General features: G+C 41.9%; 1 protein-coding gene across 3 annotated transcripts in view; it reads left to right on the top strand.

Moving 5' to 3' along the window:
- Positions 1-16,664, top strand: part of GPAM (glycerol-3-phosphate acyltransferase, mitochondrial) — a 232,522-nt gene that overhangs the window by 46,299 nt on the left and 169,559 nt on the right. For all 3 annotated transcript variants that reach the window (XM_086922788.1, XM_086922787.1, XM_086922786.1), the window contains exons 3-6: positions 2,657-2,779; positions 6,463-6,536; positions 10,863-10,976; positions 14,063-14,206. In XM_086922788.1, the coding sequence (XP_086778914.1) occupies positions 2,657-2,779; positions 6,463-6,536; positions 10,863-10,976; positions 14,063-14,206 (455 nt within the window). The remainder of the gene's footprint in view (positions 1-2,656; positions 2,780-6,462; positions 6,537-10,862; positions 10,977-14,062; positions 14,207-16,664) is intronic.

Raw genomic sequence — 16,664 nt, 5'->3', positions numbered from 1 at the left:
CCACTTTTATATTCTGAACACTAAGAACAGCCCTAAATGTGTTGTAAATGTATTTGAGCTTATATGTATTTGAGCTTATATAGCGCACAGCTACCCACAAAGGGTTTCCCGGCGCTTGCTTAGGGAACCCGTCCTGGTATTCCCCTCTGAGATAACCCCGGCAGGGTATCCACAAGGTGAAAGCCAGGCATCCCGCCGCGAGGGGCCGTTGTGGAGATTAAGCAAGCTATTGCCCAGAGTCGCAGAGTGTGAACCCGTGAGTTGAGAAGGCACCGGAGCGAGAATTATGGAGTCCGTGGAATTTTAGAGCCCAAGACCCGCCGAGGCGGGGAATTGAACCCTGGTCCAGGGCCGATCTCAGCTTCCGGGTCTGCCGCCTCTAACCCCTGAGCCACACTTCTCCACACTCCACACTTCTCCACACTTCTGTGAACCTGTGGTACTTGTAAGACAGACTGTACTTCCTGCTGTACATTATAAATGGGATAAAGAACCCACTGCTGCGAATTATACGAATATTGCAACTTACAGAGGAGTTCTGTGACTATATAGAGAGGAACGAGGCTTAAGACAGGGTTCCCTTATAGGGTCATGGAACTCCAAGGTGACTTAAAATATTGTTATACTGTACAAAAGGGATTTCTTTATTCCTCATAATACATGGTCACCCATCACTATTCCCTCAAGCAGCTTAAATCCTTGGTGAATCGCTCTTTCCTATAAAAGAGATATGATGTTTGCACACATGAAGAATAAAAATAGTAGTACAAATTAATCACAAAAAGCAGTTAGCTGTTTGTTGCAGAAAAATGCTAGGATCAAATTAATGTAAGCCCGATATTTTAAATAAAAAACTTGGAGGCTAGAATCTGTAGAAACATGCAAAGAGATTGTCATTTCTATAATTACCTAAAGTGGGCCAAAAATACAAATGCAGCCACAAAGTTCCCCTTTCTGCTGATTTAGGAAAAGCAGATCGGAAGAAGAAACGCCAGATTTTTTTTTCATTGTTTAAATCGAAGCTTTACTCATGCTCCTGGTCCTGACTTGCACCTTGGCTGCTGGCTATGGCAGCAGGCATTGTGACATCACTACTCAACTCTAATAACCTATCACAGTTGCACAGCTATGTGATTTCTTTATTAGAGGCAACTAGAGACATCCCAAGTCGGCAATTAAATCACCAATAAATAGGAAATTCGAGATAGGCATTTATTAATAGATTGCAGGCTGCCATGCATATAAGGCTATTGCACTTCACCAAGGAGCTCAGTGACTGTGTAGAGAAATGGAGCCAAAGGTAATGGTACTCCTAGGTAACTTGCAATATCTTAAGAATGTGCTTCAGATTATATTTTATTTCTTCTAAGTGGTCCTACTATCACCCTTCATGCAAACGACGTATAATCTTGCTGTCTAATGAAAGTAGTAGTATGGTTGCAGACATGGAAAATGAAAGTAGACTCTAATGTGAAACTAAAAGCATCAAAAACCAGTTAGTAATTTGTTTAACAAAGATATTAGAATCACTTTAATGTCTTTCAGATTTTAAAAAGTTTTACGGCTCCAAGTGTATACCAAAGGACTGGGAGATTCAATTTTTCCTGTAATTACCGTTACGTTGCAAAAAGCTGACATAACTATCACCTTTCTATTAATCACTTTTTTCTGTCAAAGAAGGAAAAAACATTAATTTTTGAATTTTTTACTACAACTGTAACTATGGTCTGTGACTGGCCTTTTTTTGGCTGCTGGTGCTGACTGGAGGCATCATGGTGTCACAACTCAGCTGTAATAACTTACTGCAGTTGAGCATGTACGCCATTTCATTATTGCAGCAACTAGTGACGTCACAAATCACCTGTAATAGGGAAATTTGAGACTGAATTTAATACATAGCAGGCTCCCGTGTTTTAGACTGTTATTGCGATCTTCGTGTGCACACCACATGGAGTGAACTGTCCCTGAATACTAAAAGAACCCCCTTGCCATAAGTGGGTCATGGTTTAAGTGTATTTTCTTATGTCGTAATAAAAAACACGGGCGGGGGGAAGATGATTCAAGTGCATTTTCCTCTGTGCAGTTCCATATTATATTTGAACACCTGTCTTCAGATATTCGTGAACTGCTCGTGCTTCACGTTTCTATCCTGTATGTGTTTCACTCTACATTCTACCCTGGTCACGGTGCAAAGTCCTGTACAGGAGGGTCCCGTTCACAGAAGCACAGCTGTCCTTCTATTATCCCACACTGCGTTTTCACATCTATGGTGATGTGGTCTTATGGCTGAATTTCTTTCCTTGGAATCTCGATGGCCGGGCTCTAATGTCAACTTTGGCACGTAACTAAAATTTGTGCGATTCTAGACAGATCATCTTATTTCCATATGCTTTAGATTGTAAATATTTTTAATATAACTAAGCAGTGTAAAAAAATGTGTAATAGAAACATGAAAAAACCCTATTAATGTGCCCTATCTTGAATTATCTACCAGGCCAACCTTGCTGAGTGTCCTCCATGCAGCTTCCAAGGTCGGTTGATACTATATAAATACCGACATACATGTTCATATATTAGTACTTTTGTCAGCCCTATTTTCAGTTAAATAAAACATGTTATCACAGTGTATGTAAGTAATGCTTTGGTTTGTTTTTAGGGTGATCGAAACTCCAGCCCTACCGTTTTCAGATCGGCAACTTTGAAATGGAGGGAGACGCTTATGAGCAGAAAGAGGCCTTTTGTGGGCCGCTGCTGCTATGCCTGCACTCCACAAAGCCGGGTAAGCCTATTAGCAAAAGGATTACGCTCAGCATTAAGGAAAGGGCTTGCGTGATTTATTATTAAGGATTTTTTAAAGTCTTGTGGATATTCAAGGTCATCTTTCACTTAAGCCACTGAGAATACTCAGTCTAACCAAAACATATTTTTCCAGTTGAGGAATGCAAATGAATGGTAAATAGTAACGATTTCTTTGTCTCCTCAAGAATGTGACTGCTGTATCGCAAATCGATTGGCCAGTTCTCTTGAATGCAGATGTATTTTTTTTGCTATGGATCCGTTTTCTGTTTGTATTGTGCTAAAGCTCCTGGAAAGGAGATATCGACCATAGTTCCCTGAAGTGCCTTGGTGCCGGAACATTCTCAAGCAGTGAAGTTTTGTGAGCTATAATATTATAGACCTTTTATTCTTCTGAATCATTTTAGGTAGATGAGTTATAGTTAGGTTCGGATATGACACACATAAAACCATAGAAATTAATTAGTTATACTTATCTCAAGAAACTATAACTCGTGCCCTAAGGTAACTATACCTCACGCCCCGCTCATCAATAATTTTTTTGCAGATGTTGCAGTGATATTATGAATGATGTTTATAATTCGGGGTGAATGCATATAGGGTGAAAGGTGGCCCTCACCTAGATCGTGCTGAAGTAATAGGCCTTTGTATATGTTGCAGTGCTCTAAAGGAAGAGGGATTCGCCCTACACCCTCCAAATGGGACCAAACTGATCCCTATAATTTTAAACACCAAACTCCTGAGCACACGCTTAAAATGATCACAAATTATGCGGATAATTAATACACAATTAATATTATTTCTTTTAGCCAGCCAACGTGTGTTTCGTCGTACAGGGAATACCCCACAGCTTCTTCAGGGTTACAAATTACAATTAACCGCATCGCTGCTGCGGCGATTTTTGCGCTGTGCGGCTTTTTTCATTCTCCCGCTTTACATGACGAGCTCAGCTCGTCATCAGCACACGCCACCCGTGGCTGATGACGAGCTGAGCTCGTCATCAGCATCGAAAGGGTTAAACAAAACACTACTGATTGCAGCCAGAATGCACCTGTGCTACATTAAGAAGCTTCTAATAGTGCAAATGCGTGGAAACCCATGCTGACGAAATTGAAGAATCTCAAATCATGTCAAGTGTGCAAAACTCCCATTTTAAATGTACCCCGAAACAATACATACCAATACTGAGTTGTGAATCATGTAGAATGTGGCATGATTCTGATATTCTATAGTGTAGCATTGTCTTTAAGTAACATAACCTGGCAAATTATTGTATAGTGTCAAGATCCCATGCAAATCCACAATTGATCATTCCACTCGTCTCATGGCATACCTGTTTTCTCCTAATTCCCATGTCTGATCAATCCTGTGGTTCAAAACTTATACAGAGTGTAATGTGCAAAAATGCACTATGCCAATTTATAATAGGTTTCAGATTCTGGAGGTTTGAGGCCTCTCATATCCATAAGGTACAGTAAGGGTCCCCCAGTGCAACCTCAGCTGTTTCCCGCCCATGCCACCCAGATTCTGAGGGTACAAAGATTGTCAAACACTGCTGTAGGTGGCAGTATCTGAATATTTTGAAAAAGGAATAAGAACCTAGGTAACACTACCATCTTCATTATGACTACTCACCCAATAAGTGATAATGGCAGTTTAATCTAGCGTTCAATGGACAGTGTTGCTGCGCTACCGTTCATAGTTATGAAGCAGGACCACTGTTGTGTCTTTGTGTACCTCTATGCCTCAGTAGCTGACGGAACTTGTCGACCACTGCATTTAATATTCCAAGGTGATCGTCATCATGACTAGGGTGAGAGGAAATATGATAGATTTATCCCAGTTCAACCGGAGGCCGGAATACCCCCCCCCCCCTCATTGGAATCTAGCTCTGAAGACAGGCCACAGTTCGTATACTGCATCAGTCTAGGGGGCATCGATGGACAGTGGTGCTGGTACTGTCACTGCAGGGGCAGAGGGCCCCATGCCAAATGGAAGGCGCCTGCAGGCCTCCGGTGTAAGCGCAGTCGCAGTTATTGCGGGAGTACGCCGTTCTTGTTTCTGGTTGAGAGGGTAACCAGAGCCCTTATTCGAAGCCACTGTACAGTCACACAATTGGGGGCTAAGCAAAGAGGCCGCCAGCAAGGCCACGTTGCCATTCGCCGATATCCATAGGTCCCCAGCAGGTCTCGTATTAAACGCAGGGCAGGGTCCCGCGATCAGCAGTATGGTCGAATGCCTACATGCACACAGATGTGCAGACGGCAGGAGTGATGTCCCAAAGCCCGCACAGGTTCACTGCTCCCTCTCGGATAGTGGGCGCAGTCCCGCTAAGCCTTATTCAGCTAGGACCAGGCAGTAGAAAAATGGCAGCCACACCTCAACCCATGCCGACAGTCCACCTCACTACCCCCAGACTCAGGCAGTGGGGTCAGGTCGCCAGCCCGGTAACGGCAAGCGTGGAAGTGTAGATAGTGAGGTCTCATTCCGGCCCGACACGCCATTCGCCAGAGGTAGATCGCCTCCGCATCCCTTCAACTCCTGGAAGACCGGCCCAGACGAATTTCGATCCTCTGCCGCTCTCAGGTGCCGAGATGCTGTTTTTAGTACAGTAGCAGTGTATGCTTGCTGTGCTATGTCGCTATTATGAGGAATCTTGAATATAGTCTTATTTAGGCACCAGGATTATGTAAGATTGTGCGTCGGCTGCAGGGCACAGCTAAAAGGGGGCCATCTCCATGCTCGGCAAGCTCATCCTTACAATTGAGAGGCTATTTGGTTCCCTAAGATTTTGCATGTTGCTGAAAGCAAAGAGAAATTTGTTGAGGCCAGAATTCTTTTAAACTTTTTTTTAACCATTATGGTGGATATCGCTTCATTTAAATGATGGAGGAACACTAAACGGTGTGAGACAGATTTATGAGTACAGCCTGTTAGACACTGAATAGTGAATCTGTGCAAGGAGATGAAACTGGTAAGTGTCAAGAGGAAAGCCTGATTTTCACTTATTTAGAACTACTAAGTTAAAATGGATTCACTGGCTTGCCTTAGAAAGATTCATTAGCTTCACAATCCTGCCTGACTTACACGTGCCTTCACAGCTCACACCCCACTACCTTGGTTAGTTAATGCCTAGATTCATTGCAGGTGACCCTTTAAATGATCTAATGCAACCTCCTTGGTGCCTCTTCCAAGTAAGTGAGGCAGAGACATTGCTGTTTCGCTGTTGATGGGCCTCAGACTATAGAACAACCTTCCACCCCACAGACTCTCCAAACCCTACCCTCTTTGATAAAAAAATAAATACATTGAAAACCTTTCCCAGCCGTAGTAGCAATCTCCTACACTGCTAGATGAATGTTGGTCTAGCTATTCCATTTTGAGGAGGCAATGGCACCTTAGGGATCTGTAGGTTATGCATGGTGTACAATGCAAATGTAATCAATCGTAAAATGAATTCATCTTGTTAAAAAAAAAAAGCAGTTTCTTTTCCTAATTGATGTTGGGCCAATTAGGAGGCACCTAGCATTTTACAAAGATAAGGTGTGCGCCCTGTTTACCTTTTCCCACCATGACTTGACCTAAATCTGGCTGAGGAGTGAAATCTGTGTTGCTTTCATTTAGAAGAACAGATCCTAACTTGTTTTTCAAAATTTTCCTTTGTAGGATAAGCTATTCAATGCAAGTATTCCTTCTTTGGGACTACGCAATGTCATCTATATCAATGAAACTCATACCAGGTATGCTATGTATTCCTATCCCTTACATCTGAAATGTTGTGATCCGTGTGTATCAAAAGGTGCAAAGACCATGCAAGGCATTCAAAGGGTTCATAAATGTGGTAAAGTATGCATATGTCTGGAACATATGGTCCCAGACCTTGTGTGTCATTATTTGAAAGGTGCTGACTGTTGGTAATTTGCTATTAAATTACTCCATGTCCTTTTTGAAATAATTAACTGTTTTTGATGCTTGAAGTTTCATTGTCATTTGAGAAAAAACCTTTAACAAGTGCTCATTACCCATCAGGCAAGACCGCGTACACCGAAACCTTTTTCTTCAGACATTTTTTATCCCTTGGCTGTTTATCGATTCTTCCTCAAGACAGATGCTGCATCAAATTATTCTTACAAGAAAGTAGATTACAAAGTTCACTTCTGAAACTTTTCTAGTGTCCACAATAGGTGCAGTGATGTTGTTCTGCTGTATGGACAGCCTGATATTTACCCCTCTTGGCAACCCTAGAGCGTTTAAACTTCAAATTCTGTGCCGAATTCTCAGTTCAGTGCTGTACATATCAGACATGTTGATGACATCACTGTGCTTCTAAATTTTCCACATCGTGTTGGATAAAATCATCGAAGATTCATGCTATATCAGCCCTCAACATTCCAAGTGATCGCAAAAACTCAAATGGAACAAAGGCTTTCTGTCCCCATCTCTTATGATACAGCTGTTCAGTATAGTTTCTGATGATTACCAAGCATATTGACACGGTGCAGTCTCTTGGTGAATAAATGCTTCTTTGTACTTCCTTTTGTTCTCTTTTGTCTCTGTTTTGCTGGCAAGTAGAAAAAGGAAATCAGTGTCAGAGTCTCTCAATAAGTATTGCTTAGGCATCTGTGTTCATGCAAAATGCTTAGGATCCCCGGCCTCCCCTTTGAGAAAAGTTCATCAATGGGTTAGGTCAATACAAATACAAGATTGGTGGAATAATGTACTAATCAATTTTACTATGAAACCACCTCCGGAGATGGGCAGCCTGTAAACCTCTGATATGTAATGGAGTCAGTGTGTTGGAATGATCAAGTCTCCTGACAACACAATAGCAGATCAGACTGCAGTGCTGGCAGTGGGAAGAAAACCCTTCTTCTGCACCAGTAACAAGCTGTTGTGCTTGTTTGCTAGCTTAGATTCCAAGGAGTCAATATTGTGAAAGATATCTCCTCCTCCAATCATTAGCCAAAAAGGGATGTTTGTCCCCTCATGTCGTTCAGTGTGTATATATGTTTGTTGTCCGTTAATTCTGGCAAAAAGAAATCACATCTCCCTGCATTAGTTTAAAAACAGAAGCTGTACCTTTCGAGATTCAGAGGACCATGCTACCATGCCGGATATATTGTGGTGGAAACAAAACTTGAAAATTGCTCTTCGACACAAAGTCCATCTCTGTTCCAATGTATAATTTTACTATACTTGAGAAGGATGGTTCCAAGTAATTTCATACAATTCAACAAATGTGCAACCCAGGAGGACTCTTGTACCGAAAGAAAAGTTTAGATTGTTCAATGTGGAGGGAAGATTACCTAAAGTTACAACTAGCCACCTTTGGTAGTTATGATCGAGGGTAAGGCTTTCCTTAAGAATTGTATAGTTAGTGATGCAGAGCCAGACCGTATTTTAGGGTAAGGCGAGTGAGTATCATGGATGTCTGAAACTATTTGATCTTTAACATTAACTGTTTTACAGTACTTGCCATTATCAACATATTTGTATCTCTTGTAGAGCCACAAGTAACCAACTCCTTTTAATGGGACTTTCTTCCTTTGATATCTCCGGGGCAGTGATCTTCAAACGGGAGGGGAAAAATGTGGTCTCCTGCGCCCCAAGTGATGTAACCTGCTAAAATGTTTTCACAGTCCGAACTTAAAGAGGCTGCAATATCAGAACAAGCGTAATGTTTATTTGCTGCATGTCTCCACTCTCACTGTCTCTTTGCTGGCCTTTCAGCCAACTCAGCTATACCTACCAGACCCACTTGTGGACCTTGAAGATCCCCAGCCATCCTTGAAAGACCCTTAGCTAAGCCTATGATATCCTAAGGTAGACCTACCTCAAACCCCCTCTGAGATCCTGCGAGTCCTAAGACAGTCATTGAGACCTTTCCGAGTCTTTCTGTCACTGCACAGAAGCACTCTGCCTGCACCCAATCAAACAAGCACCTTTTAATGGGCCTCTTACTTTCCATAAATGCCCTCAAGTTGCCCCCTGCCCATCATACATTACTCTGTCCTTGCCATTAAAGGCCTAAAAGGAATCTAGCTGTCCCCAAGAGACCCTTACTTAACTCTGAGAATCCTTGAGCTAGGCCTCAAGTTTCTTCAGCCTGTACTCACAGACCCCCCACTTGACCCTTGCGGATAATTAGCTGGTCATCACACCCTGCTAGCCACCAGAGCCCTTTACATCTCTTGTACTGGCACTTAGAGCCTATAGTCCAGCACTGAATTTCATCTCATCCGGCGTGTGGAAGTCCTCTGTTTAACCCTACTGTGTCCTTAGAGTCCTCTGCTAATCTTCAGACCCTCACTTTAAGGATTAAGGGTCTCCTCGTCCCCTCATCTGGCATTCTAGTACCTTTTAGTCACTCTTCTTTTGCCCCAGAGCCCTTTTTGCCACGTTCACACCTTCCTTAACTCCATGTTAACTTCTCTTGGCTCTTTAAGTCGCTTCACTCGTTAGTCCGAATCTCCTGGGGTACCTCCTTTGCTTCAAACTAAATACAGACTGAGTCGGACCTATGGCAAATTGATATGCCCCTTTGCACCAATATTTTTCTTATACACATTTGTACTTTTTATTTGAGTGCATTTTGGTTCTACAGTTCGTGCTGTTTAGTGGTAGTGTTAACGTACCTTCTGTGAAGCCTTGCACGCAGTCAGCTGATCACAAGTTTAAATCCCAGTTAATTAACCTCGAGGGCTCAAGTTCCTATTCAAGGCAATAGTTCTGTGGGTTAAGTGCTGCCAGTGAACATTTCTGCATGATCTGCTTTTCTCTTGTTGGGCAAATTACAATTATGTTTACAATTTTTGTAAAATAAATACCATTGAATTGGTTAATAAAATTAAATGGTAAACCATTCAGTTGGTATTTTGTTATGATTTTGTATTGTGTTTTGTAAGAAATCACCATTACCTGTGTGGCAAAAAGTGCTATATAAAACCCCTGCAGTTTCTAAATACTTTATGTAACAAATGTTACTATTGCTCAATTTAGCTATATATTTACCAACCTTGGATGAAAGGAAGGCTATTCAACCTGGCCGAGTTACAGACTCACGACGTTCAGATTTCCATGTGTTTCAGGAGCGTCCTGTTAACTCACTGAGCCATCCAGTAACATGATTACTTTAACTATACATTTCCAAATACATATGCTTACACTTCTATGAAAATTAAAAAAAATAAACTAAAAAGAACAAGCGGTTCATTGTGACATCTAGTAGTGCCCACTTCACATGACCTTTATTATCGGGTCTTAACTGGACCCCACAGTTGTGCTTTTCTACATATCCAACATAATGTTCACATTGTTCCTAGCACAAAGAAAACCTTCTCCCTAAAACTCTTTCTGTTGCCTCTTAAAGTTAGGGCAGTGCTATATCAAATACCCCAAAACACTCCTCTTGTGTGCAGAAGCTGTTCTCATGACAATAATCCTCATACCAAAAACTTAAAACACATCTTGGACTGTTATTGTCAGGAGAATGGTAGCCATGACCAAAACACATTCATTGTTCACCTTAGGTTTAAAAGTTGTTGTCTTGGTCTTGGCAGAGTCTATTCAAAACAAAACACTTTTCAGCTGCATGACACCTTCCTAGGAATATATTCTTGCGGGATAGCAGTTAGGGACCAGAAAGGTGAGATGAGGAGTGGATTGACACTTTATGGAGCTACAAGCTCATGCTACGGCTGCACATGTCTGGATTCTCAGCTGTGCCCTGACATAGCTTTCATGACTGGCCATTAAGTTATGGTTTCTGTAGATTTTGAATCAAGCAAGTCTTGCTTGAATACAGAGTTTGCCATGGTAGGTAATGGGCAGTTACACACTTGATGTTCCTGTTACGTATGGCTGTGTATTTTCCTTACAATAACACTAATAATAACTGTAACCAGTACATTTTGGGAAAACATGGACCTTCATGCTTGATGGGATCCTAAATAACTACAGATTTTATTTGTTGGGTGTACTCTAGTCTTTCGCAGTGTTGCAGGGACAACGTTAAAGTCCCTGAAAAGTGCACTCATTGAAGCTGTTCTTTTTGTCCCCTGTTGCAGACATAAAGGGTGGCTTGCTCGGCGCCTCTGCTATGTCCTCTTTGTACAGGAGCGGGATGTGCGCTGGGACATGTTTTCTCACAACATGGCTGAGAAAGTACTGAACCTGAGCAGGTAAGCGTAGAACACAGGTTTTTCCATCTCCTTTTTCAACGAGGGATAAAGTGACACTGGAAAGTTAAAGGTACGAGCGCATCAGCTCATGAACTTAGACAGCTTTACAGTGACTAATTACTGGGCGCTTTGTTTAACTCTAACCCGCTTCAGTTTGCATTCCATATTTATTTAGACTATTAGTAAACTTTTGGGATCATTGTTATTCTATTCTTCAAGTTTGTAAACCATTTCTTTCAGTATAGGTTTTGTTAAATTGTTAATATATGTATATTTAATGCATGGCAGCTCTCTGCTCAGCCACTATGTGCAAGTTGACTAGCTTTTTTATTTGCTGCATCACACAGTAAACTCAGAAAAAGCTCATTTTTCAGAGGTGAGCAGCTTGCTTGAGGTCATGAAATTAATCAAGCAGGATGTCTGTTCCTGTCAACGCCTGCTGTATAATCTGCTAGACTGTCTGTGCTATTTGTTTGCTTTTGACAGAATTGGCACATTGCTAAATCAGACCACAACATAACTTGCTGTTTTTTTTATAGCGTTCTATTTCTTGTTGTAGGAAACTGACTTCTTGTTGTAGTAACCCCCACTCTTTTTGGCTGTTAAAGGCTGATTTTTGACTGACCGTGCACTGAGGCCTACGTGCCAGTGCTCCTTCCTTAAAACAAAGTGATGTCTGATTGTTTTGCATTTGGCCCATGGACTTTCGCGGCCCTGTAAGTCCCTAGTAAATGGTACCCCTGGTCCCTAGGGTATGGGTACTAAAGAGGGTCTCTAAGGGGCTGCAGCATATCTTATGCCACCCTAAGGGACTCACACATAAATCCCACACAGACTGCAATTGCTGACTGCAATAAAAGGTGCACAACATGAGAGAAAACCTAACAAGACACACTTCTGTGTGTCATGCCAAAGTAACCGCCTTTAATATATGTAAGTCACCCTTACAGAAGGTCTTTGAGTCCTAAGGCAGGGTGCGTTATATTTTATGTGTTGACATAGCTGCATGATATGCAAAAGTGATGTCTAGTTCTATTACTAGATATTGCAAGTGAACAGGGAATCCATCTTCAGGTATGTACTGGGCACTTGTCAAAATGAGTTTCCCCGCTACATAATGGCTTCACTTAATCCTATGGTGTTTGGTATCAAACACCTCATATTAATAAACCCACTCTGATTCTAGTGATTGATGTAATACATGCACCCAGAGGGTACTTTAGAGGTACCCCCTGATCCCTGCTAGTCCTCTAGTTTGCAGGCTGACTGGCCTTGTCCAGCCGCCAACACAGATGAGTTTCTAACCCTTTAGGAGGTGAGAACCTCGCTCCTTGAGGTCAGGAACAATGCCTGCCCTGAGGTGTTTAACACCCTCCAACTTAGAGATTCCTTTATGGGCGGTGAGACATAAGAGCAAGTGATATCAGTTTCGAATATATATAAAAAAGCAGACTGAGATTTATTTACACAATTTCATCCTCCCCACTGAAGTCATTGAGCCCTTCATTCTGAACAAAGATTGTGCTTCCTTTTGATCCAAACGGCATATAGTAATTCTGAAGGTTTTTCTTTTAGGGTGTGTGGCAGTAATGCGCAGTAAAGACGTACTGAAAATGTCTACACACATCAAACCAAGTATTTTTCTATATGTATTGGTTACATAAGATGTAAAGCCCATGAACTTCACTTTCTTGAATAGATTGTATACATTTTACATTTTTTGGAACACAAAGGTTCCATGCATTCCTGAGCGAACTTTCACATTAGCAAGTTCCATGTCAGACTGACATTTTTAGTGGCAGACCAAAATCTGCTAGCTAATTATTTCAGAATTTGACCGCATATGGTTGCATACTATTCAGAAGAAAACAATGTTTTTCATAAACTCCTGTTTCAACCATTATAGACAAGGGTCCATTGGTCCACTAGATTTGGCAGTTTGACTTTGATTCTGATTAACATAGAAGAAAGCTTGTTTGTTTTTCCTCATTCGTAGGCGATTACTTTGATCATATTCTATATGCAGTGTATTCAACATGGAACACTTAACATCAATGATTTCCTCACTAGTGCTGCACGTCAAGCTTTTTCATTACTGTGACTGCTGTGTGAGAAATGTAGTGTGTGAGGGACACCTGCAAGCTATTGTACACTATGAAGTTTAAAAGCTGAATTCAGTTGAAATCATCATATGCATGCAGGCCTTTTTTTAATGAAGATTTGTTCATAAATTGGACTTCCCCATTACAATAGCATTCGTACAGCCTGATTCATCAAGCCGAAATCTGCTCGCAAAGGGCCAGATTCTGAGAATCTGGCCCTTTACGAGCTCTATTTTTGCATTTGGGATTAATCATCCCAAATGCAAAAATCGGTAATAGAGATGTCGCAATTTTGCGAGGAATTACATTTAAGGAATCTCTATTTGAGATTCCTTAAATGCAATTCATCATCCATTAAAAAATTGCGAATTCGCAATTTCGGGCCGCTATTTACCGCGAGGTCAAACCTCGTGGTAAATAGCGAAAACTTTCTAAGTTGCATGTTGCACACACACATGTCCTTTGGACATGTGTGTGCGCAAAACCTCTTTCAATTTGCATTTTAGGGGGGCTACAGGTTGTCCTTTGGACACCCCTGGCACCCTTTAAATCGCTATCTTATTTGCGATTAGCTAATTGCTAATCGCAAATAAGGAATACTCCCCATTCATTCCTATGGGCCTTTTTGCCCATAGGAATGAATGGGGAGTTATTCCTTATTTGCGATTAGCAATTTGCTAATCGCAGATAAGGATTGCGTAGGAATCGCAAATCTTTTTGCGATTCCTACATGAATCCCGTTTTGCGAGTCTGTAATAGCGATTCCTTATGAATCGCTATTATAGACTCGCAAAACGGGTCTATGATGAATCAGGCTGTCAGTTTCAGTAGATGATGCTAGAGGCTGTGCTCTCTATAAAGTCATACTTGAAAAATACATTTCTGTTGCAGTGCTTCTCTACTCCTTTGATATCACTCCTTTTGATTTGCTGTCGTCTTTATTTCTCTTCCCTGTTCTCTCCCACATGCATGCTTTTCTTTCAGTGTGCAGAAGGCCATTTCCGATGTGGCAATGGAGACAAGCCCTGTGGCGGGTCAGCCTGACCTCAAGTCCATCAACAAAGTGAAAAGGAGAGCACGGCGCATCCTTCAAGAAATGGTGGCTAGTGTCTCACCTTTTTTGATCAGGTACTTCGTGTTTTGAATTTCACAAAGTCCTCTTGAGTAGCCTTCTGGGAATACATCAATTTTTCTAATTTGCTTGATTGCTGTTATTTTTGTGAGCGTCTTCCATTTTCTTTGTTATTTAATTTTGTAGTTTTATTTTCTCACTTGCTATTTTTGGATATGTTCATAATTGAAACATTAATTACTAAATGGCTGCTGCAAATTGCAAACATGTTTGCATGCGTTTTGTTAGTTTCTAGGTTTATGATGCACTCCCGGTTTTAAAGCAAAATGTGTGTAATCTGAAGGGTATGGGTTTGAAGCCTGAGCAAACTAGATAAAAGGGTTCCTCAATCTTTGTTTGTTAACAAATACCATAGAGTAGGTTAAAAATAATTGACAACACTTCAGTTTCCAGTGGAGTTAGCCCTGTAGAGAAAATTGGTATGGTTTGCTTTTGATTCCATGCACTTCAGTAAAGCTCAGGGAAAATTAGGTTTGCGCAGGATCTTTTAGAATGTCATGGCAGGGAAAAGAAGACTTCTAACCAGAAGCCGATATGGAGGGCAGTGTGTGGAAGAAAATAGAGTGTTAAGGGATACAAAGACAGTTGAGAGTATTAAGACTACATAGACCAGCATGCTTTGGGAGGGTGAAAGGGGAGCCTAGTAAAAGACAAACGTTTAAGTGCTGATGGGGAGTGCTGTATGTTGCATGTAAAGTAAAGAACGTGGGATCTCATGGTCAGCACCTCGCTTAGGAATGGTATTTGTACTAAAACTGACAAGTGAAGCAGCATGGCCAGCACATCTGAACGTGAAAAGGTATGGGCTGCACTTTTCCTGATTAATTAAATATACCAAGAGACATTGTCCAGGGATTTCTGAGCAGTATTTAGAGAGGAGAAATTTAAACATCTGGAGGATTGCATAATGACTGGGTGGCATAGAGCCCCTCTTGGTCCTTGTTATGTATGTTATGTTATGTTAATAGTATCTTGTAAAGCGCACGTACACCGAAAGGTTTCATGGCGCTGAGTCTAGTATATGCCAGGGGCTGCAGAGGGCTATACGTGGGCCTGTGTGAAAAGCCATGTTTTGAGCAGTCTTCTAAAATCTAAGAGTTTGTTGCAGGACCGAATCTCCAAAGGAAGGTAGTTCCACATTATGGGTGCCAGGGTTGCAACGGCTTCTTTGGCGATGGAGTTTGATGGAGGGGGTAGTCAAGAGATGGAGGTTAGCAGAACGGAGGTTGCGGCAGGGGATATACCTGGCCAGTAGGTTGTTAAAGAATTGGGGGCTGTGGCCGAGGGTAGATTTGAAAACAATACAAGCCGTCTTGAATGTGAATTGTTGGGAAATGGGGAGCCAGTGGAGATTTTTCAACAGAGGCCTGGCAGACTGCCAACGTGGTTGTCTATGGATCAGTCTGGCTGCTGGAATCTGGGCCAGTTAGATGCGCTTAGTGAGGCAGAGTGAAAGGTCTAAATAGATGGAGTTGGCATAGTCCAGGTGAGATAATGCCAGGGCAATAACCGCCTGGATCAGGGCTGGTTGAGTGAGCATCCAACTGATCTTCCTGATCTTGCGGAGCTGAAAGAAACAGGAGGACAATTGAGCAATTTTGAACTGTGTAATAATGTTAAGTACCGAGACCTGAATGCCTTGGGAGGCTTACAGGTGTGCCTAGTACAAAACAAGTGCCGAAGGAGATTACTGCGACAATATATGGTTGGGAAGAGTTGGTGTAGAGGAGGAGGGAAGAGTTTTTAAAGTTAAAGTTGTTCATTTGGGAACCCTCAAGGCTCGTGCTGCAATCCCCAGATATTTAGTCTTCCGTGAATCCTGAGTCAGGGTTTCCAACAGTGCAATATGAGGTGTACACAACCTGCACCTCACCTGAAGGAGCTCAGTTGGTCAGTAGTAGCAACCCAGAATTAGAATTCAAAGTTGCCTAGGAAGAATCAGTTGTTCGGGCAGTCTGCCATTCAAGGGGTTCCTTTAGTGTATCCCATAAGTCCTTTGTACTTCTAACTTAAGATGGCCTTGAACCTCATGCACACTCAGTCTGTCCTGTGGTCTCCTGGTTTGCCAACCTAGCTGACCCTTAGTGAGATACTTTGTCTTTTCTGCGTGCCGCTTGCTTGAGTCCTTAAATTCCTTGTCCTGCTTTTCACAGTATTTTTTCATTTGGGTGGTTCCCTGTGAGTGATTATAACCCCCCCCCTCCTCACTTTATGGGCTCAGACTTTGCTTTGCATTCAATCTTGAGTTGGTGATCCAGCAAAGAGGCTCCTATCCAAACTGATTGCACAGAATCTCCAGCATTTGTGTGAGGTCCACACAACTTTCAGATCCCTGTGGCACTTCTTTTTCCAGTACTTTTTTATATCCTTCTAGATGCTCATTGTTCAGCTAGCAGAGATATACTAGCCTGTATTTCGAATTTAAAATATTTTCTTCATGTTCTGCAGACATTG

Source organism: Lissotriton vulgaris, chromosome 5, assembly GCF_964263255.1.
Source record: "Lissotriton vulgaris chromosome 5, aLisVul1.2, whole genome shotgun sequence".
Taxonomy (NCBI): Eukaryota; Metazoa; Chordata; class Amphibia; order Caudata; family Salamandridae; genus Lissotriton; species Lissotriton vulgaris.
Note: the sequence above shows the minus strand (reverse complement) of the source record. Positions and strands in the feature narration are given on the sequence as shown.